This window comes from Callithrix jacchus, chromosome 4, assembly GCF_049354715.1.
Source record: "Callithrix jacchus isolate 240 chromosome 4, calJac240_pri, whole genome shotgun sequence".
NCBI lineage: Eukaryota > Metazoa > Chordata > Mammalia > Primates > Cebidae > Callithrix > Callithrix jacchus.
The window spans coordinates 74,833,085-74,854,037 of NC_133505.1; the positions used below are offsets into that span (position 1 = coordinate 74,833,085).

Below are 20,953 nucleotides of genomic sequence, written 5' to 3' on the forward strand. Positions count from 1 at the left end.
AAAAAAATTTTTTAAGTATCCTTCCCAACTACAAAAGAAAACAACTAACATTTACATCAAAACACAATTACAAAGAAAAGCTTAGTAAATATTTTGACAGAATAGCCACTACAAAGTTTTTTGTTTTGGAAGTCAAAGTATAAACATATTCTGGGAACTCTAAAAGCCTTCTAAAAATTATTTACCCAACTGAAAAAAGTGTGAGTCAAGACTGATAGTTGCATACCTATAACCATTACCTTTCAGCTGGCATTTCAGCTGACTTTCCCCCTTCCATTGCAGCCTACTTCAAACTGATACATGACAGCTTAAACTCTAGCACCATTTAAAAATCTATAGTGGCCTTAAAATGGAAATCATGTCCTAAAGATGGAGAGCAGAGAGGAAAGAACTTATACTCTCATGATGTTATGGTATTGCCATACCAGCCTTGGACAGCCTATCTCCATACTTATTTTAAGTGAGACTGAAATACTACATGGCTATTTAAACCAGGTACTTCTGAACTGCTAATAGCAGCCACATGTAATTCCTAAAATAGAATTTGGTACTAGAAATAGGCAAACTCAAATATTTATTCCTGAATTATCCCAAGCCCTTGGTTGTCTTGTCTGTGAAGGGTAAGTACAATAGATCTCAACTAACTTTTGCCACTGAACATGGTAATATCATGAGGTGTCACAGCATCGCATGAGCTCACGATATAGTTCTCCTTGCATTAACTGGGTAGCAGCAACCCTGCTTCCCTTAATAGGATCAATCACTGCATCTGATATGGTAACTATTCACTGGAATAAGATCAAAGTGGTCCAGAAGAAATCATACCTTCTAATTCAAGGGAACCATTATTTCATTCTATGGTAGAAGTACTCACATATGGCGAGTAAGAATTATAAACCAGTATGCAAGGTAAAAAGCAAACGTTCTATGAGTAACAAACCACTCAAAATCACTAATAAATTAACTAATCATTATTGAATTAGGAAGAGTAGTGTCAACTTCCATGCTCACTTCTATTTCTTAGTTACCAATAACAAGTATATAGATTATGGGAGAAAGAGAAATGTAAGTGCTCACTGGTCCTCCCAGCATTCTCTAAAATAAGGACAGACTTTTCAACTCATTTTACAAAGCTAGCAGTTTTAATACTCACACGTGACAAGAATAATAAGACAAAGAAAAATTATAGACCAGTCTCAACTGCAAATTGATTTTTTAAAAGACTCTCAATTGAGAGGGCAGCAAATCAAATCCAACAACACATTTAAAAACAAACAACAACAGAGAAACCCATCAAGATGGCCAATTTTGGGTTTAAGCTAGGAATGCAAAATTACTTTCAGTATAATCTAGCCACATAGTACATTATATACCAATTGAAAGAATAAACCAAAACAAAAAAAGCTTCATATGATCATCTTATAGATACTTCTGTTTCTTCACAGATAAAGTTCCCTTATAAAATGTATTCATTTAACAAATACCTACTGAGTATGTTTCAGCCATCATTCTAGTGAGATGTATACTGCTAAATAAAAACACAAAAGCCTCTCGTGAGACTTAATTCTAGTGAGAAAAAGACACAATATTTAAAATCATAGTATATACTACTAAAATTATCTTTAAAAAATTTCTTAAATCAATAAGAACACAACCTAACTGAAAGTTACTTTAAGCAGAAAACTGAAAAAGCCAACAAATTTTTTAAAACATACAACTTCATTTCCAAATAAATTAAATAAGACTAGTGAACTTTCATTTCACACTCACCAAACTAGGAAAATCTAAAAATATATGGCAATATCAAAATTCAGAATATAGGGAGAGAGAAACCTCGGTTTTCAAGATGGCACAGTAAGAACAACTCGGGATCGCAGCTCTCAGTGAATGCTCAAAGGGTGAGCCAAAGCCGCATTTCCAGACGGATCTTTGTTGCCCACAGAACGGGGAAAGTCCGAGGTGTAGGAAAGACATGCGACACAAGTGCAGCTAGTTTGGCTGTTGCGGCTGCTTCAGCTGGCGCCACAGCGCAGGCACTCCCCAACAATCCACACAAAACACACGGACCCGGGTGCCCTGCTAAACTGGCAATCTGAGATTTGGGAGGGTTGATTAGCATATCCATCTGATTAAACGGGACTTGAACAGTGAGCCAGACCAGGAGATTCCTGGGAAGTGGCAATTGAGCCAGTGTGGTGGCTAGCTGCACGGGAAATCACACAGATCCCGGTGCTCTAACAGCGGGCAACCGAAACACCTGGGAGAGAGACATCCGTTCAACTTAAAAAAAAAGAAAGGTGCTCTGAGTCAGGGAGCCAGGCGAGCGGGCTCGGCGGGTTTCACCCCACAGGGACAAACAAAACGGCAACGCGAAACGCTCCGGGTGGAGAGTTTCACTGCGAGCACAGCTGAACCCAGGACGGTGCAGCTCGGCGGGGGAGGGGCGTTCACCATTACCAAGGATATCCGCCCCTGCGGAGGTACACTCCCATTACTGACAGGCAACACGCCATAACAGAGAGACTCCGCTGCAGGGCGGAGCTGGTGGCAGCAGGGCTTAGCCTGCTGCAGAGCCCGTGACTGCAGGGCCGAGCCCCCAGCAACAGGGCCCACATCACATCAGCAGGGCGGAGCCTCGGCAGGCAAATAGTGACTAGACTGCCTCCTAGCTAGGCAGGATAGTGACATGGACACTCATAAAGAAAGCCCCAACCCCCCCGAGACAGAGCATCTGAGGAAAAAAAGGGGTTCTAAGAGTTCTGCTACAGCAGAATTAAACACACTTGCCTAACAGCCCTGAATAAACAACAGAGCGCACAGCTCAGCACTTGAGCTCCTATAAAGTACAGACTGTCTCCTCGAGCAGCTCCCTGACCCCTTTATATCCAGAGTCAACTCAAAAAGGACTGATCAGGCTGACATTAGGCGGGCACCATTCTAGGACAAAGATAGCAGAAGAAGAAACTGGTAGCATCCCTCACTGTTCTGCAGCTGCTACAGGTGTACCCCAGACAAGCAGTGCCTGGAGTGGACCTCAGCAGTCATACAGGAGAGAGGCTAGACGGGTAGAAGGAAAACCAAGTAAAAGAAAGACCTCATCATCAACAATCTGGATGTCCACTCAGAGACCCAATCGAAAAGTTAGCAACTACTCAGATGACAGGTGGATAAATCCACAAAGATGGGAAGAAACCAGCGCAAAAAGGAGGAAAACACCCGAAACCTGGAAGAAATGGATAAATTCCTGGACTCCTGTGTCCTCCCAAGCCTAAACCAGGAGGAAGCTGAAACTATGAATAGACAAATAACAAGGTCTGAAGTCGAGGCAGCAATTAAGAGCCTACCACACAAAAAAAGCCCAGGTCCAGACGGGTTCACAGCCGAATTCTACCAGACACACAAAGAGGAGCTGGTACCATTTCTTCTGAAACTATTCCAAATAATCCAAAAAGAAGGAATCCTTCCCAAATCATTCTATGAGACCAACATCATCCCGATACCAAAACCCAGCAGAGACCCAACAAGAAAAGAAAACTTCAGGCCAATATCCATGATGAACATAGATGCAAAAATCTTCAATAAAATACTGGCAAGCCAATTGCAACAGCACATCAAAAAACTTACCCATCATGATCAAGTAGGATTCATCCTGGGGATGCAAAACTGGTTCAACATATGTAAGTCTATAAACGTACTTCACCATATAAACAGAACCAAACACAAAAACCACATGATTATCTCAATTGACGCAGAGAAGGCATTCGACAAAATTCAACAGCCCTTTATGCGAAAAACCCTCAATAAACTCAGTATCGATGGAACGTATCTCAAAGTAATAAAAGCTATTTATGACAAACCAACAGCCAATATCATACTGAATGGGCAAAAACCGGAAGCATTCCCTTTGAAATCCGGCACTAGACAAGGATGCCCTCTTTCACCTCTCCTATTCAATATAGTACTGAAAGTTCTAGCCAGAGCAATCAGGCAAGAAAAAGAAATAAAGGGTATTCAAATAGGAAAGGTGGAAGCCAAATTGTCTCTATTTGCAGATGGCATGATAGTATACCTAGAAGACCCCATCACCTCAGCCCAAAACTCCTGAAACTGATAAGCAACTTCAGCAAAGTCTCAGGATATAAAATCAATGTGCAAAAATCACAAGCATTCCTCTACACCAATAACAGACTTAAAGCCAAATCAAGAACGAACTGCCATTCACAATTGCTATAAAAAGAATAAAATACCTAGGAATACAACTCACAAGGAACGTAAGGGACCTCTTCAAGGAAAACTATAAACCACTGCTCAACGAAATAAGAGAAGACACAGATGGAGAAACATTCCATGTTCATGGTTAGGAAGAATTAATATCGTGAAAATGGCTATACTGCCCAAAGTAATTTACAGAATCAACGCTATCCCCATCAAGCTACCATTGACTTTCTTCACAGAACTGGAGAAAACCACCATGAACTTCATATGGAACCAAAAGAGCCCGCATAGCCAAGTCAATTATAAGCAAAAAGAACACAGCGGGGGGCATCACACTACCGGATTTCAAACTATACTACAAGGCTACAGTAATCAAAACAGCATGGTACTGGTACCAAAACAGAGATATAGACCAATGGAACAGAACAGAGGCATCGGAGGCAACACAACATATCTACAACCATACAATTTTTGATAAACCTGACAAAAACAAGCAATGGGGAAAGGATTCCCTGTTTAATAAATGGTGTTGGGAAAACTGGCTAGCCATGTGCAGAAAGCAGAAACACGACCCCTTCCTGACACCTTACACTAAAATTAACTCCAGATGGATTAAAGACTTAAACATAAGACCTGGCACCATAAAAACCCTAGAAGGAAATCTAGGCAAAACCATCCAGGACATAGGAGTAGGCCAGGACTTCATGAACAAAACACCAAAAGCATTGACAACAAAAGCCAAAATAGGCACATGGGGCCTAATCAAACTCCACAGCTTCTGCACGGCAAAAGAAACAGTCACTAGAGTGAATCGGCAACCAACAGAATGGGAAAACATTTTTGCAGTTTACCCATCTGACAAAGGGCTGATATCTAGAATTTACAAAGAACTCAAACAGATTTATAGGAAAAAAACAAACAAGCCCATTCAAAAATGGGCAAGGGATATGAACAGACACTTTACAAAAGAAGACATATATGAGGCCAACAATCATATGAAAAAATGCTCATCATCACTGGTCATTAGAGAGATGCAAATCGAAACCACATTGAGATACCATCTCACGCCAGTCAGAATGGCAGTCATTAAAAAATCTGGAGACAACAGATGCTGGAGAGGATGTGGAGAAAAAGGAACACTTTTACACTGTTGGTGGGAGTGTAAATTAGTTCAACCATTGTGGAAGACAGTGTGGCGATTCCTCAAGGACTTAGAAATAGAAATTCCATTTGACCCAGCAATCCCATTACTGGGTATATATCCAAAGGACTATAAATCATTCTACTATAAGGACACATGCACACGAATGTTCATTGAAGCACTGTTTACAATAGCAAAGACCTGGAACCAACCCAAATGCCCGTCGATGATAGACTGGATTGGGAAAATGTGGCACATATACACCATGGAATATTATGCAGCATTCAGCAACGATGAGTTCGTGTCATTTGCAGGGACATGGATGAATCTGAAGAACATCATTCTCAGCAAACTGACACAAGAACAGAAAATGAAATACCACATATTCTCACTCATAGGAGGGTGATGAAAAATGAGAACACATGGACACAGGGAGGGGAGTACTAAACACTGGGGTCTATTGGGGGGAAAAGGGGAGGGCCAGTGGGGGGCAGAGCTGGGGAGAGATAGCCTGGGGTAAAATGACAAATGTGGGTGAAGGGGAGAAAGGAAGCAAAACACACTGCCATGTGTGTACCTACGCAACTGTCTTGCACGTTCTGCACATGTACCCCAAAACCTAAAATGCAATAAAAAAATTAAAATTCAGAATATAGAGCAACTAGAAGGCTTATATGCATCTAATGAGAATTACATTAGATACAAACAGGAAAATAACTTATTATCTACAATGCTGAAGATGCATATAACTTATGACCTATCAGTACTACTCCTATGTATGTACTCTGCACATCTACAACAGAAAACTTGTCTAAGAATGTTCATGGCACAATTTTAAAGTGAAAAACTAAATATCCACACTGATTAGTATGTGGCACAGTCATACCCAATGAATTTATACTTTCTTCAATAACATGTATAAATGTCTGGAACATGAAGATGAATGAAAGCAAGCAAGCCATTTCATATAAAGTTCAGAAAATGTAAAACTAAGTAAGAATACAACATTGTAAAACTGTAGGGCAAAGCCAGGGATTAACACAAACTAAATTTAGAATAGTGGTTATTTCTAAGGGGGAAACAGTAAAAATGGCATCAAGAGAAACACAGGGGACTTCAAAATAACTACCCCAAACTTCACACTTTCTATGACTGATGGTTAGCTAAGCATAAAAGTATATCAAGTAAACAGCAAAGCTGTTGATATCTGGAAGACTGCTGAGATAAGCAGCTTCTAAAGTGGCTCCTGATAGCCCCCGCTTCTACATTAATGACCTGTGCAATATGAGCTTGAGTGTGGGCTGGCACTAGTGACTCACTGCTAAGAAACAGAATATGAATAAAAGTATTGGGATGTCACTTTTCAGATAAGATGACAAAAAGACTGACTTCCATCTTATCATAATTGTGTCTTTTGAAAGACAAAGATTTAATATTGATAAAGTATAACTTATTAACGTTTATCCTAAGAATCATGCTTTTGATTCCATATCTAAGAACTCTTTTTCTAACTTAAAGTCACCAAGATTATATCCCTTAATTTCTTTTTTTAAAACTTGAGACAGAGTTTTGCTCTTGTCACCCAGACTGGAGTGCAGTGGCATGATCTTGGCTTACTGCAACCTCTACCTCCTGGGTTCAAGAGATTCTCCTGCCTTGGCCTTCCCAAGTAGCTGGGATTACAGGAGACTGCCACCACCCCAGTTAATTACTGTATTTTTAGTAGAGACAGGGTTTTATCATGGCCAGGCTGGTCTTACATTCCTGACCTCAAGTGATCTGCCTGCCTCAGCCACTCAAAGTGCTGGGATTATAGGCGTGAGCCACCACATCCAGCTTCCCTTCATTTCTTCTAAAAGTATTATACTTTTATAGTTTAGGTCTATGATTGATTTTTGGATATAGTGTAAGGTAAGACTCAAAAAACTAATTTTTTCCATATAATAATCCAATTTTCCCAGCAACAATTTTTTTAATTGAATGGAATTAAACTGAATTGGCACAGCTGTTGAAAATCAACTGTCCATAAATATAAAGGTTTATTTTAGGACTCTGAATTTTATTCCACTGCTCTATATCCCTGGTCATCTGCAATACTACATAGTCTTGTTTACTGAGCTTTATTGCATGCTTTGAGATCTGAGGATATAATTCTCTAATGTAATTTTTCTTATTCAAAACGTTTTTGGCTACTGTAGATCCTGTTGACTGACACATAAATTTTAGGATTGGCTTGTCAGTTTCCCAAAAATATTTTTAAAGTCTATGTGATTTTAATGGAGACTGTGTTCAACTTATAGGTCAGTTTGAGAGAAAAGTGATATAATTGCATCTTTACTGCATTGTGTTTTCAATGCAATAATATGAAATTGTTTATTTAGGATCTTCTTTAATTTTTAACAGCAATTTTCTGTAGTTTTCAATGTAGAAATCTTATACTTTTTTGTTGAATGTGTTGTGAAGTACTTTTTCCCCCCTTTTTGATGGTTTCTGATTGGAATTGCTTTTTTCATTTCATTTAAATTGTCTGTTTCTAGTTTTCATATCAATCTTATACTTGTGATCCTGCTAACCTTACTTACTGGTTGTATTTGTCCATATATAGGTTTTTTGAAATTTTCTACCTATAGAATCTTATGTCAGCTGTGAAAGTAAGACAGTAATAATTCTTCTTTTTCAGTTTGGATGTATTTACTTCAGTAAATATTTAAATAACTAAAAAATATAAATAAATATTTCAGTAAATTTATTCATTTAATCATATATATTTATTTAAACTTATTCATTTAATTATGTATATTTATTTATTTAATTAGACTTATTGCACTGGCTAGACTCACCAGTAAAATGTTAAATAGCAGTGCTGAGAGGAGACATACTTGTCTTGCACCTAATCTTAGAAGAAAATTATTCAGTCTTTCACCACTAAGTATATAATGTAGCTGTAGGTTTTTCACAGATGTTCTTTCTCAGGTTGAGGAAGATCCCCTCTGTAACTACTTTGCTGATAATTTTTAATCGATGATAGATACTGGAATTTTTTTGCATCTATTGAGACCATTCATTTCTGTCCTATGTATATTAACATGTATGTTAAGTAAATTAATTTCTGTTTATTAAAGCAACCTTACTTTTCTGAGATGAATTCACTTTTGTCATAGCATATAATTCTTTTTGTATGATGTGGGATTCAGTTTCCTAAAATTTTAAGAATTCTATGTCTACATTCATGAGGAATATTCGTTCATAGTTTCCTTTTCTTGTGATGTCTTAACATAATGTTGGTATAAAGGAAATAATGGACTCAACTGAGTTGGGAAGTGTACCTTTATCCTCTATTTCCTAAAAAGGTTTATGAAGGATTCGTATAATTTGACATTTATGTATTATAAGTATAAATTGGTATAATTTCTTACTTAAATACATAATTGGTATAATTTCTTAAATACATAATATGTGAAATTCTTCACAAATTTCTTAAGTAAAAAAATCTAAGTATGGGGTTCTCTTTGTGGGAATATTTTAAATAACTAATTCAACTTCTATACTTGCTGTTGTGCTATTTCTTCTTAAATCAATTATAATTGATTGAATTAGAAAATTGTCTAGGAATTTATCCACTTCATCTAATTTGTTGGTATAAAGTTACTGATAATATTCCTTTGTAACCCTTTTAATTTCAACAAAGTTGGTAATGCCACTTCTTTCATTCCTTATTTTGATAATTTATATCCTTTTTCTCTTTCTCTCCCCTTTCCCTGATGTCCTAAGTCTAGCTAAAGATTTGCTGATTTTTATTTTTTTCAAAGAACCTACTTTAGTTTGAATTTTTGCTATTGTTTTTCTGTTTTCTATTTCACTGGTGTCTCCTCTGACCTTTATTTTTCTTTTGCTTGTTTAAAGTTCAGTTTGCTCTTCTTTCTCTGTTTTCCTAAGGTAGAAGTTTAGGCACTTGAGAATTTTTTAACAGAGGAGTTTAAACCTGCAAATTACCCTCTAATCTCTGCTTGAGCTATATCCCATATATTTTGATATGCTACATTTTTATTTTCATTCTGTTCAAAACCTTCTTCAATCTACCTTGTGATTTCATCTTGATCCATGGGTTATTTAAAAGTATGTAGTTTAGGCTGGGAGCGGTGGCTCACGCCTTTAATCCCAGCACTTTGGGAGGCCAAGGCGGATGGATCACGAGGTCAAGAGATCGAGACCATCCTGGTCAACAAGGTGAAACCACATCTCTACTAAAAATACAAAAATTAGCTTGGCATGGTGGTGCGTGACTGTAGTCCCAGCTACTCGGGAGGCTGAGGCAGGAGAATTGCTTGAACCCAGGAGGTGGAGGATGTGGTGAGCCGAGATTGTGCCATTGCACTCCAGTCTGGGTAACAACAGCGAGACTCCGTCTCAAAAAAAAAAAAAAAAAAAAGTATGTAGTTAAAATGCCAATTACTTGTGGATTGCCAAGATTTCTTTCCCTTGCTGGTTTCTAATTATATTATGATTGGAAAATGCATTCTGTATGATTTTAATACTTTTAAATTGACTAATAATTATTTTATAACCAATCATATAGTCTACACTGAAGAACATTCCATGTGTACTTAAAGCAAATTGTGTTCTGCATCCATTGGGACACAACTTTCTATATTTGTTAAGTTCATAAACATTGTTGTTTACATCTTCTTAGGCCTCATTGATTTTTTTAATTGTTCTATCAATAAACAATTATTTCCTAACCAATAAAGAGTTGGTCACTCAAATTTCCAACTAATATTGTTGAGTTATCTATTTCTCCTATCAATTTTGTCCACTTTGAATTTGTGTATTTTAAAGCTGTGAATAGAATCTTATGTCAGCTGTGAAAGTAAGACAGTAATAATTCTTCTTTTTCAGTTTGGATGTATTTACTTCAGTAAATATTTAAATAACTAAAAAATAAAAATAAATATTTCAGTAAATTTATTCATTTAATCATATATATTTGTTGAGACTTATTAAGTACATTTATTCATTTAATTATGTATATTTATTTATTTATTTAGACTTATTGCACTGGCTAGACTCACCAGTAAAATGTTAAATAGCGGTTATAATAGTTATAATCTTTCTGTCATTTTAATTATTAACCATTCTATGATTATAAAATGTTCCTGTTTGTCTTAAAGTCTATTTTGATATTAATATAGTCATTTCAGCTGTCAAAGAGTTACTAATTACATGACATCTTTTTCTAACCTTTTCTTTAGTCTTTTACTATTTGTGTCCTTGAATCTAAGGTGTTTCTCTTTTTTTTTTTTTTTTTTGAGACGGACTTTCGCTCTTGTTACCCAGGCTGGAGTGCAATGGCGCGATCTCGGCTCACCGCAACCTCCGCCTCCTGGGTTCAGGCAATTCTCCTGCCTCAGCCTCCCGAGTAGCTGGGATTACAGGCACGTGCCACCATGCCCAGCTAATTTTTTGTATTTTTAGTAGAGACGGGATTTCACCATGTTGACCAGGATGGTCTCGATCTCTTGACCTTGTGATCCACCTGCCTCGGCCTCCCAAAGTGCTGGGATTACAGGCTTGAGCCACCGCGCCCAGCCGGTGTTTCTCTTAAAGACAACACATTGAGGAATCTTCATTTGTTGATCCACTCTGACAATCTCATTTGATTGCGGGTATTTAGACCATTTACATATAACCATAGTTGATACGGCTGTAATTACATTTGCCATTTTAAATTTTATTATGTCGTTTTTGTTGTTCCAAGCTTCTCCTTTACTACCTTATTTTGTATTAAAAGTTATTTTCTAGATTACTAATTCCGTCTTATTTTATAGATATTTGTTTATAGATACATAAAATAAGTATATTTTGGAGTCATTTTCTTAGTGGTTGTTATAGGGCTTACACTATATACCTTAATTTATCACAAGTTACCTTCAATTAATATTCACACAATACAGGCAAAATATCTTTTTAAAAACTTGCTCCAAAATAGCTCTAATTCCTTCTCCTTTTTCCTTATGCCATTCTCATAAATATGTTATATCTATATATTATAAACCCTAAACCCATCATTTACAGTATTATAATTATTGCTTTATATAATCTTAAATCTTCTACAAAAGGAGAAAAAATAGTGGCTTTATATTAAACATTAACCATTTATATTAAAATAATCTCTGATTTCTTTCTTCCTATGATTTTCATTTACTGCCTAGTGTCACTTCCTTTCCTCCTTAAAGACTTCTTTTCACATTCTTGTAAGATAGGTCTTCTTGCAGTGAATTTTCTCAGGTTTTATCTTGGAATATCCTATTCCACCTTCATTTTTAGGGGATTTTAGAAGATACAGAAATCTTTATTTTTTCTCTCTGTTTCTCCTACTTGGGCTTCACTGAGCTTCTCAGATAGGGAGATTTGTTTTTGGTCATAATTTCTTCAAATTTCTTTTCCTGTCCCCTTCTTTATCATTTCATTCTGAGATTCCCATCACACATACATAGGTAAACTTGATGCTGATCCACAGATATCTGTGGCTCTGTTGATTTCTCTTTAATATTCTTTCTTCTCTGATCTTGATATTAGATTATCTACTTTGAAATTCACTGATTCTTTCTTCTGTCATGTCAAACCTACGGTAACACCCTCTAGTAAATTTTTCACATCAGTTACTATATTCTTCAATCTCAGAATTTTCATTTTGTTGTTTTTAAAATCATTTCAATTTCATTTTTTAGTATCTCTATTTGTCACACTTTCTTTTCATTCTTAGCTTACTTTGCTGCTTTCAACTGATTTATAACAGTTGCTTTGAAGTCTTTGCCTGCTAAATCTAACATCTAGAAATACTGTCTCTACTACCTGCTGTTTTCCTTAGTATTGTTCACATTTTCCTATTTCTTTGCATATTTTATAATTTTATTGAAACTGGACATGTTAGACAATAGGTTGTAGCAACTCTGTATTGTGCTTTTTGCCCCTGAAGTTTGCCTCTTTTATTTCTTTGTTCACTTATTTGGCAGGGCTAAGTCTGTAAAACATGTTTTCCACAAAGTGTGCAACTGTTGATGTCTCTACTCATTTTTAACTATTTTTTTAGGTTTTTTAAAAAAAATTTTATCCCAGCTCAAAAAAATTATTTATTTAAATTCCTGTTTTTAAGCCTGACTTCCTAGAGATTTCCCCTGTGTCTATATAGTTTAGTAATTATACAATAACCAGAAATAAACTTTGCTCAAACAACTCAAGCCAGTAAGACTTCCAGTCTTTGCAAATGACTCTGTATATTGGTAGGAGAGTGGATTAAAAGTTCAGGCCAATTGGCCCTGGCTTTTCCTTTCTGGTTTCCTACACACATGTAAAGAGCCTCTGGGGAAGCCAGGAGTACATGACTAGGTTGGGCCTGCTCCAACCTCCAATACACATTTATACAGCTTCAGCCAGACATATGCTTGTCCCAGCGAGGACCACAATCCCATGCTAATAGAATCCTGGGTCCTCTCCACTAACAAGACTCCAAGATTGTCATTTCCATAAACAATGGCCCTAGAAGTGAGCATCACCCAACTGAGTGAGTCCCCTCCTACTAGAGCAGTACAGCTGTAGGTCTTCTCTGGATCCACCCTGTCCTGGTAGATCTTCTGCAATAACCACGCTGGAAGTTGGGAGTGGGGAAACACAACATCCCCCCAGGCTAAAATACAAGAAACTACCTCTGTCCCTTAGCAGTTTTTAAGCATAAACACTTCTCAGACTGGTGCATGTTTTTCATTGACTGTTAAAGAACTGAAGTTGTTGTTTTCTGTTCTGTTCAGTTTTGTCCAACTTCATATTTGTTTTCTGGTGAGAGAATCGGCCAGCTTTAATACTTGGCCATGGCTGAAATCCCACCCCACTCTCTCAATCTTAACAACATGGAAGTATACATTATTCTCTCTCATTAACAAAGTAAGAAATTCAAGTGAGTTGCCCTAAGTTACACAGAAATAAAAGAACTCATTAATTTCACAAATATTTGAGCATTTACTATGCACCAATATTTGTTCTATGTGCTTAAAATACATCAAGGACCAAGAGAAATAAAGATTCTTGCCCTAGCACAGTATAAACTTTAGCGGGGGATACAAACAATAAACATAACTAAATTATATAATACATCAGAATGTGATTAAAGGCTGAAAAGAAAAAAAAACAGACTAAGATAAAATGAGCCAGAGATCGTAGGTAGACCTCACTTACAGGTAACATGTAAGCAATGATTTGAAGGCTAAAGGAGTTAAATTAGTCAAGCAAATAACCAAAGGAAAACCATTCTAGCCAAAGGGAACATAAAGCAAAGACTCTAAGGTAGAAGTGAAACTGAAAGAATCAAGGAACATTAACAACAACATTAATATAACAGTGATGGAGAGACGTACTATTTATCTACTACCATATAATAGACTACTACTCAAAACTTAGTGGTTTTAAAAAAAAAACATTTATTATCACAGATTCTGAGTCAAGAATATGAGCACAGGTTAGCTGGATCACCAAGCTTAGAATTTCTCCCAAGGCTGCAATCAAAATGTTAGCCAATACAGCAGTTATCCCTAGGCTTGACTGGGCAAGAACCTGCTTCCAGGTTCACTCACATACTTTTTGGCAGGATTCAGTTCCTCGCTACCTATTGGCTATCAGTTCCTAGCTATCAGTTCCTAGCTATGTGGGCCTCTCCATAACACAGTACAAAAAATGACAGATTGCTTAATATGAGCAAGGAAGAGAAAAAGAACCAAGGAAGGAGTACAAGCGAGACAAAGTCACTGTCTTCTACCTCATTTCAGAAGTGATAGAGCTTCAGCATCATTTTTGCCACATTTTGTTGGCAGATGCAAATTTCTAGGTCCAGCACACACTTTCAAGAGGAGGGGATTACATAAGGGCATGAATATAAGAGGTAGACAGCATTGTGGGCTATCATGAGAGTTTGCCTAGCACAGCAAAAGAGAAGATGAGGACAAAGAAGTTTGTGGGGTGGGGAAGAATGTCATCACATAAGGCCCTGCAGGCCCCAGTAATGACTTCATCTTTTTCTGTGAATTAAATGGGAAGTTACTTCAGGGTTTTGAGCAGATAAGGAACAGAAGTGTCATGTTTTTACAGAATCACTCTGACTGCTATATTGTGAATAAAACAAGGGTAGAAAAGACAGGCTCCTGTAATAACCTCAAAAGAGACAATGGTGGCTTAAACAGGATTATAGTAAGAAAAAAAGGTAGTGAGAAATGGTCAGATTCTAGACAAATTTTGAAAATCAAGCACAAGGGAATTTCCTGCCATATTTGATACAAAATATGAAAAATTAAGATTCAAGGATGATTGCAAGGTTATCAGCCTGAGCAACTCTATCCTTCCAGTTGCTATCTACTATAGGAAAAAATCTACTGTATGACAGATTAAAGGTCGGTTGCTTTCAAAATGTTAAATTTGAGATGTCTTTGATTTTTTGGTAGAAAGTTCTGTAACAGTTGGACATAGGATTATAAAGTTCCAGAGAGGTCTGTACAAAGATTCAAAACTGGGATATGGGCATATAGATGATATTTTGAAGGAAGCAATGGTATAAAACCACCAAAGGATTAACTGAAACAGAGAACAGGTTCAAAGATTAACCCCTGGGGCATACAAGTATTTTTAAATGTCAGAAAAAAGAGAAAGAACCAGCAAAGGAAACTCAAAAAGTAAAACCAAGAACACATGAAGAAAAATCAAGAACATATGTCTCAATCTCCGAAATGTGGAGTGTGAAGGAAGGTTTACGATATCAATGTGACAAATCAGCAGTTCATTTAGAGATAAAAAATACAAATCACACTAGCTATAAGTCCAAGAGATCACTTGCTTTCCTACTATTTCCATTTAAAAACAAATTCTTAGGCTACTAAGTCTCTAGAGATTATCTAGATAATCTCTTGAGCAAACTTAACCAGAAACCACTTAAAAAACATCCCCTATGATTAACAATATTTTCTTTTATAAAGGGAGAAAAGTGGCAGGAGACTGGACACAACTGTATCTTATCGAATAAGATTTTATAAAAAGGATTTTGATTCAAACAAATATCAAAATTAGTCTCAGTCTTTTCATCTTGTCTTGAAAAGCACTGAAATATATTATTAGAGATGTTTTCAAAATAATATTGTTAAGAAAATTGAAATTTGATGAGATACTAGGCAATTCTTTCAATATTAACTTTGTTATATCATTGCACCCACAGAGAAAATTTCTCTTGTTCTCTTATCTGATTTGAACAAACAGCAGTGAATAACACTTATTTAGCACTAACCATAGGTCTCACTCTCCTAACATTATGAATGTTACTACTTTATCACCATTTCACAGGTGGAGAAATCACAGAGAAGTCAAATGACTTCAAAAGTCTCATGTCCTCTTCTCAAGTTAGATTCTAGGGGTTGTAAACCCTGCTACAATTTGAATGTGTTCCTCAAAGTTCACGATCACTACCAAATATTGTAGGTTTGGGAGGTAGGACCTAATGGGAGGTGTTTGGGTAATGACAGTGACTGCTCATGAGTAGATTAATGTCATTATCATCTGAGTGGGTTCATTACAAAAGGATATGTGTGCCCTCCTCCATTGCCCTTTTGTCATGGGATGACAACAAGAAGGCCCTTACCAGAAGCCAGTTTCTTCATCTTGAACTTCCCAGCCTCCAGAACTATGAGCCAATAAATTTCTGTTCCTGACAAATTACCAAGTTTCAAGTATTCTATTTTAATAGCACAAAATACACTAAAATAAACCCAAGTTCAAAATATATAAACAAGGCTTCAGATACAAATTATCAGCACCTAATCAATAGAGAATGAAGAGAAACTTTGAAAAAACTCTTTTAGGTGCTCTAAAAATCTGGCATAGAAACTAGAATTTACAAGCTTCTCAGTCCATTTTATTCTCCCTTAGTTCCATAACTTAATTCATCTGAATATGTGTACACTTTGGGTCACTCCTATTTTTACTATAAAATTGTGTAACAGCAAAAAAATAATTTATTGAACACCTAATAAACTGGGATTTTTGACTATGAACATCCATACAACGGAAAACAATGCAGTAAAGATGTTTTAAATGTATATATGTAATATCTTCTAAAAGCTGCATATGATACAACCAAATATTGTCAACAACACCACTGATCATCAATACTAGCATAGATAAATAAATTATGGTATGTTAATATAGCAATAAGAATCAACAGAGTACTGTTGCCTGCATCAATATAGATGTTTCAAATATAATGTTATGCACTAAAGAAGCCAAACACAAAACATTATGAACTGTATGATTCAATTTACAACTATACACAAAATGATACCCTGAAAACCAGTGTCAAGAGAAGAAAGTCTGTGTGGGTGATACGGTTTGGCTCTGTGTCCCTACCTAAATCTCATATTGAAATGTAATAATCCCCATGTGTAATGGGAGGGAACCGGTGGAAGGTAATGAAATCATGGGGATGGGTATTTCCCAAGCAGTTCTCATGACAGTAAGTCTTAAGAGATCTGATGGTTTTATGTAAAGGGGAATTCCCCTACACATGGTCTTGCCTGCCACAATGTAAGAGGTGACTTTGCTCCTCCTCACCTTCCACCATGATTATGAAGCCTCCCCAGCCATGTGGCACTGTGAGTCCATTAAACCTCTTTTTCTTTATAAACTACCCAGACTTGGGTATATCTTTATCAGCAGCAGGAAAACAGGTTAATACCATGGGGAATTAATAGGCCAACTACAGAAAAGCTGACCAAAAACAGCCTCAAGTAATTCCTACTTAGGGTTTGGGATAGTTTTCTTTTATCCTCTACCTTCCATTAATTTCTTTTAAATAAATTTCCTTTTACTTAATATTTTTTCTCCCTTCTTATTTTTGTATGCCTGCAGGGGTTGTAGAAGTAGAGCCCAAATACAAAGATAAAAATAAATTTGAAATAAAAACAATTTAGTTAGATAAAAGGCTAAAACATATAGACAACATCAGGGATAAAAGGACTGCATAGCAGGCTTAAATATGAAATTAAACAGAACTCAGAACTAAAAGTCACACAGGAGCAGTTTTATGAAAGAAAACAGTAGGCTGGGTGTGGTAGCTTATGTCTGTAATCCCAACACTTCCAGAGGCTGAGGTGGAAAGATTGTTGGAGCCCAGACGCCACTGCACTCTAGCCCAGGAAACAGTGAGACCCTGAGAAAAGAGAGAAAGAAAGAAAGAGAGAGAGAGAGATACATGAAGGAAGGAAGGAAAGAAAAAAGAAAGGAAGGAAGGGAAAGGAAAAGAGAAAAGAAACAAAAAAAGAGGTAAAGAAGATTGAAGATAAAGATGAAGAATTTAAAACATTCAAAAGAAATAAAAGGTACAAATCCTTAAAAGTTTCTGGGGTGGGCATAACCTCACCAAATGAGAAAGTCTCCTGATCAGAGTCCTTAGGTATATAGAGAACAGGGCAAAAATGAACAACTTTACCCTCTCATGCTCCAACAAGCTCCAGAAAACTGTATCTACTTTTTAAGTAGCTTTACTTAACTAAGGATTGTTAATACCTAATCAACAGGTGGGAAGTGTTCAAAAGAAGCAGCAGCAGACAGCCTGACTTCTGTCAACTTGTCAGGACAAAACACCCAAAATTCCAAAAATACAACATAAGATCCTAAAAAAAATGTGGTTTCCAGACCCTAGGATTTGCAGAGATCCTTTCATGGTATTCATAACATCAAAGCTATTTGCATAATGATACTAAGATATTATTTGCCTTTCCACTATGTTTACAGTTAAACTGATGGTAAAAACACAACAGTGGATAAAACGGCTGCCCCTTTAAAGGAATCAAGATAGTCGACTCACATTATGCTGGCAGTCATTGTATTCTTCAGGGAGGACAGAGATTTGAGCCTTTTATTCACAGAAGTCCCTTTTGGAGAAGTAAAAATTCTAGTGTCCATATTTGCATATATATCCTTTCAATATTCTATGTACAGGAAATATACATAAACCATGCTGTACTTGTGTCTCGTAACATCTCAATTTCGTTTATGCTCTTTCAGTTGTGAGCTACACTAGCTACTTTTTTTCAAAGAACACATTTTAACTTGAAAGAACAACTGACAGATAAGCGATGGTTATCCAGACTTAAGGATTAGACAGGCTTCCTCAAAAATGAATAGTGAGACTGTCACTCAAAAGGAAATAAATGACAGTATTTGTTACCAATGATAAAACTGAAGCATTCAAGAGAAAATTAGAACGTTGGAAAACTGAATCTATCTGTGAGCTTTACAGCTTCTCAATACATACTTTTCTGATAAGAATAATGGCGATATTAGAAGGTCAATCCGAAATGGCCAAATAGGAACAGCTCTGGAGTGGGGTTCCCAGAGGGAACAACGCAAAGGGTGAGTGATCACCGCATTTCCAAACGAGTTTTTACCTCCCACAGACCAGGAGATTCCCAGGTTGAAAAGCACAACAAGTTTCCAACACAGCTGTTTCAGTCGATGCTGCAGGTCTCTGCACACAACTCACCCAAATCTGGGCAGCCTTTTCAACTGGCGCCTAGAACACCTGGGAGACAGAACGCCATTCAAATGAAAAAAGAAGGGAGCTGAAACAGGGAGCCAGGTGATCTGACTCAGCAGGTCCCACCCCAACAAAGACCAGCAATCTGAAATGCTCTGGATTGACAGTTTCAGAGGAAGTGTAGCTGGACCTGGGGCAGTCCAGCTCAGTGGGAGAAGGGCATCCACCATTACCTAGGCGGTCCGCCATTACTGAGGCAGACCAGCATTACTGAGGCAGGACCTGGGGCAGTCCAGCTTAGTGGGGGAAGGGCATCCACTATTACCTAGGCAGTACGCCATCACTGAGGCAGTCCACCATTACTGAGGCAGACCAGCAGTATGAGGCAGACCAGCAGTATGAGGCAGTTCTAACTATATGCCTATAAACAAAACTGCAAGGAAGTTCACAAAGCAGCTGGGAAGAGCCCATGGCAGCTCAGCAATGCCTCTGCTGTCAGACTGAGACTAGACTACCTCCTGCTGGGCAGGGCAGCTCTGAAAAAAGGCAGCAGCATTTCAGGAACTTATAAATAAAATACCACCTTCCCAGGACAGAGCACCTGGGAAAAAAGGAGGTTATGAGTTCCACTGCAGCAGACTTAAAAGTACCTGCCCAGCAGCTCTAAACAGAAGAATGGAGCTCCCAGCTCAGTACCTGAGCTCCTATAAGGGACAGACTGTCTCCTCAAGAAGCTCCCCGACCCCCATATATCCAAAGAGACACTTCACTAAGGAGAGCTTAGGCAGACATCTGGCAGGTACCCTTCTGGGACTAAGATAATATAAGAACTGGCAGCAACCCTTACTGTTCTGCAGCCACCACAGGTGACCCAGGCAAGCAGGGTCTGGACTGGACCTCCAGCAGTCCTACAGCAGAGGGGCCTGACTGTTAGGAAAAAAACTAAAAAACAGAAAGAAATAACTTCATCATCAACAAAAAGGATGTCCACTCAGAGACCTCACTGGAAAGTCACCAACTAAAAAGACCACAGGTAGATAACTCCAAAAAGATAGGAAGAAACCAGAGCAAAAAGGATGAAAACACCAAAAACCAGAATGCCTTTCCTCCTCCAAAGGATCACAACTCCTCATGAGCAAGGGAACAAAGCTGAATGGAGAATGAGTCTGATGAATTGACAGACACAGGCTTCAGAAGGTGGGTAATAACAAATTTTTCTGAGCCAAAAGAACATGTTCTAACCCAATGCAGAGAAACTAAGAACCTTGAAAAAAGGTTAGACGAAATGCTAATGAGAATAAACAGCTTAGAGAAGAATATACATGACTTGATGGAGCTGAAAAACAACATGAGAACTTTGAAAAACATACACAAGTTTCAATAGCCAAATTGACTAAGCAGAAGAAAGAATATCAGAGAGTGAAGATCAACTCATTGAAATAAAACGAGAAGGCAAGATTAGAGAAAAAAGAGTGAAAAGAAATAAACAAAGCCTCCAAGAAATATGGGATTATGTGAAAAGAACTAATCTACATTTGATAAGTGTACCTGAATGTGACAGAGAGAATGAATCCAAGCTGGAAAATGCTCTTCAGGATATTATACAGGAGAACTTCCCTAACCTAGCAAGACAGGCCAACATTCAAGTCCAGGAAATACAGAGACCATCACAAAGATATTCCTCAAGAAGAGCAAGCCCAAGGCACATAATCATCAGATTCACTAGGGTTGAAATGAAGGAAAAGATGCTAAGGGCAGCCAGAGAGAAAGGTTGGGTTATTCACAAAGGGAAACCCATCAGACTCACAGTGGATCTCTCAGCAGAAACCCTACAAGCCAGAAGAGAGTGGGGGCCAATATTCAACATCCTTAAAGAAAAGAACTTTCAACCTAGAATTTCATATCCAGCCACACTGAGCTTCATAAGCAAAGGAGAAAGAAAATCCTTTATAAACCAGCAATTGCTGAGAGACTTTGTCATCACCAGGCCTGCCTTGCAAGAGCTCCTTAAATAAGCACGAAACATAGAAAAG

General features: G+C 37.4%; 1 protein-coding gene across 3 annotated transcripts in view; it reads right to left on the minus strand.

Annotated features, from left to right (window-relative positions):
* LMBRD1 (LMBR1 domain containing 1) overlaps nucleotides 1-20,953 on the minus strand; it is a 133,568-nt gene that overhangs the window by 90,127 nt on the left and 22,488 nt on the right. The window contains exon 4 of one of the 3 annotated variants that reach the window (XM_035296032.2): nucleotides 5,934-5,975. The exons of the other annotated variants lie outside the window; for them this stretch is intronic. Coding sequence (XP_035151923.1) covers nucleotides 5,934-5,975 — 42 coding nt within the window. The remainder of the gene's footprint in view (nucleotides 1-5,933; nucleotides 5,976-20,953) is intronic. 3 annotated transcript variants of the gene reach the window in all.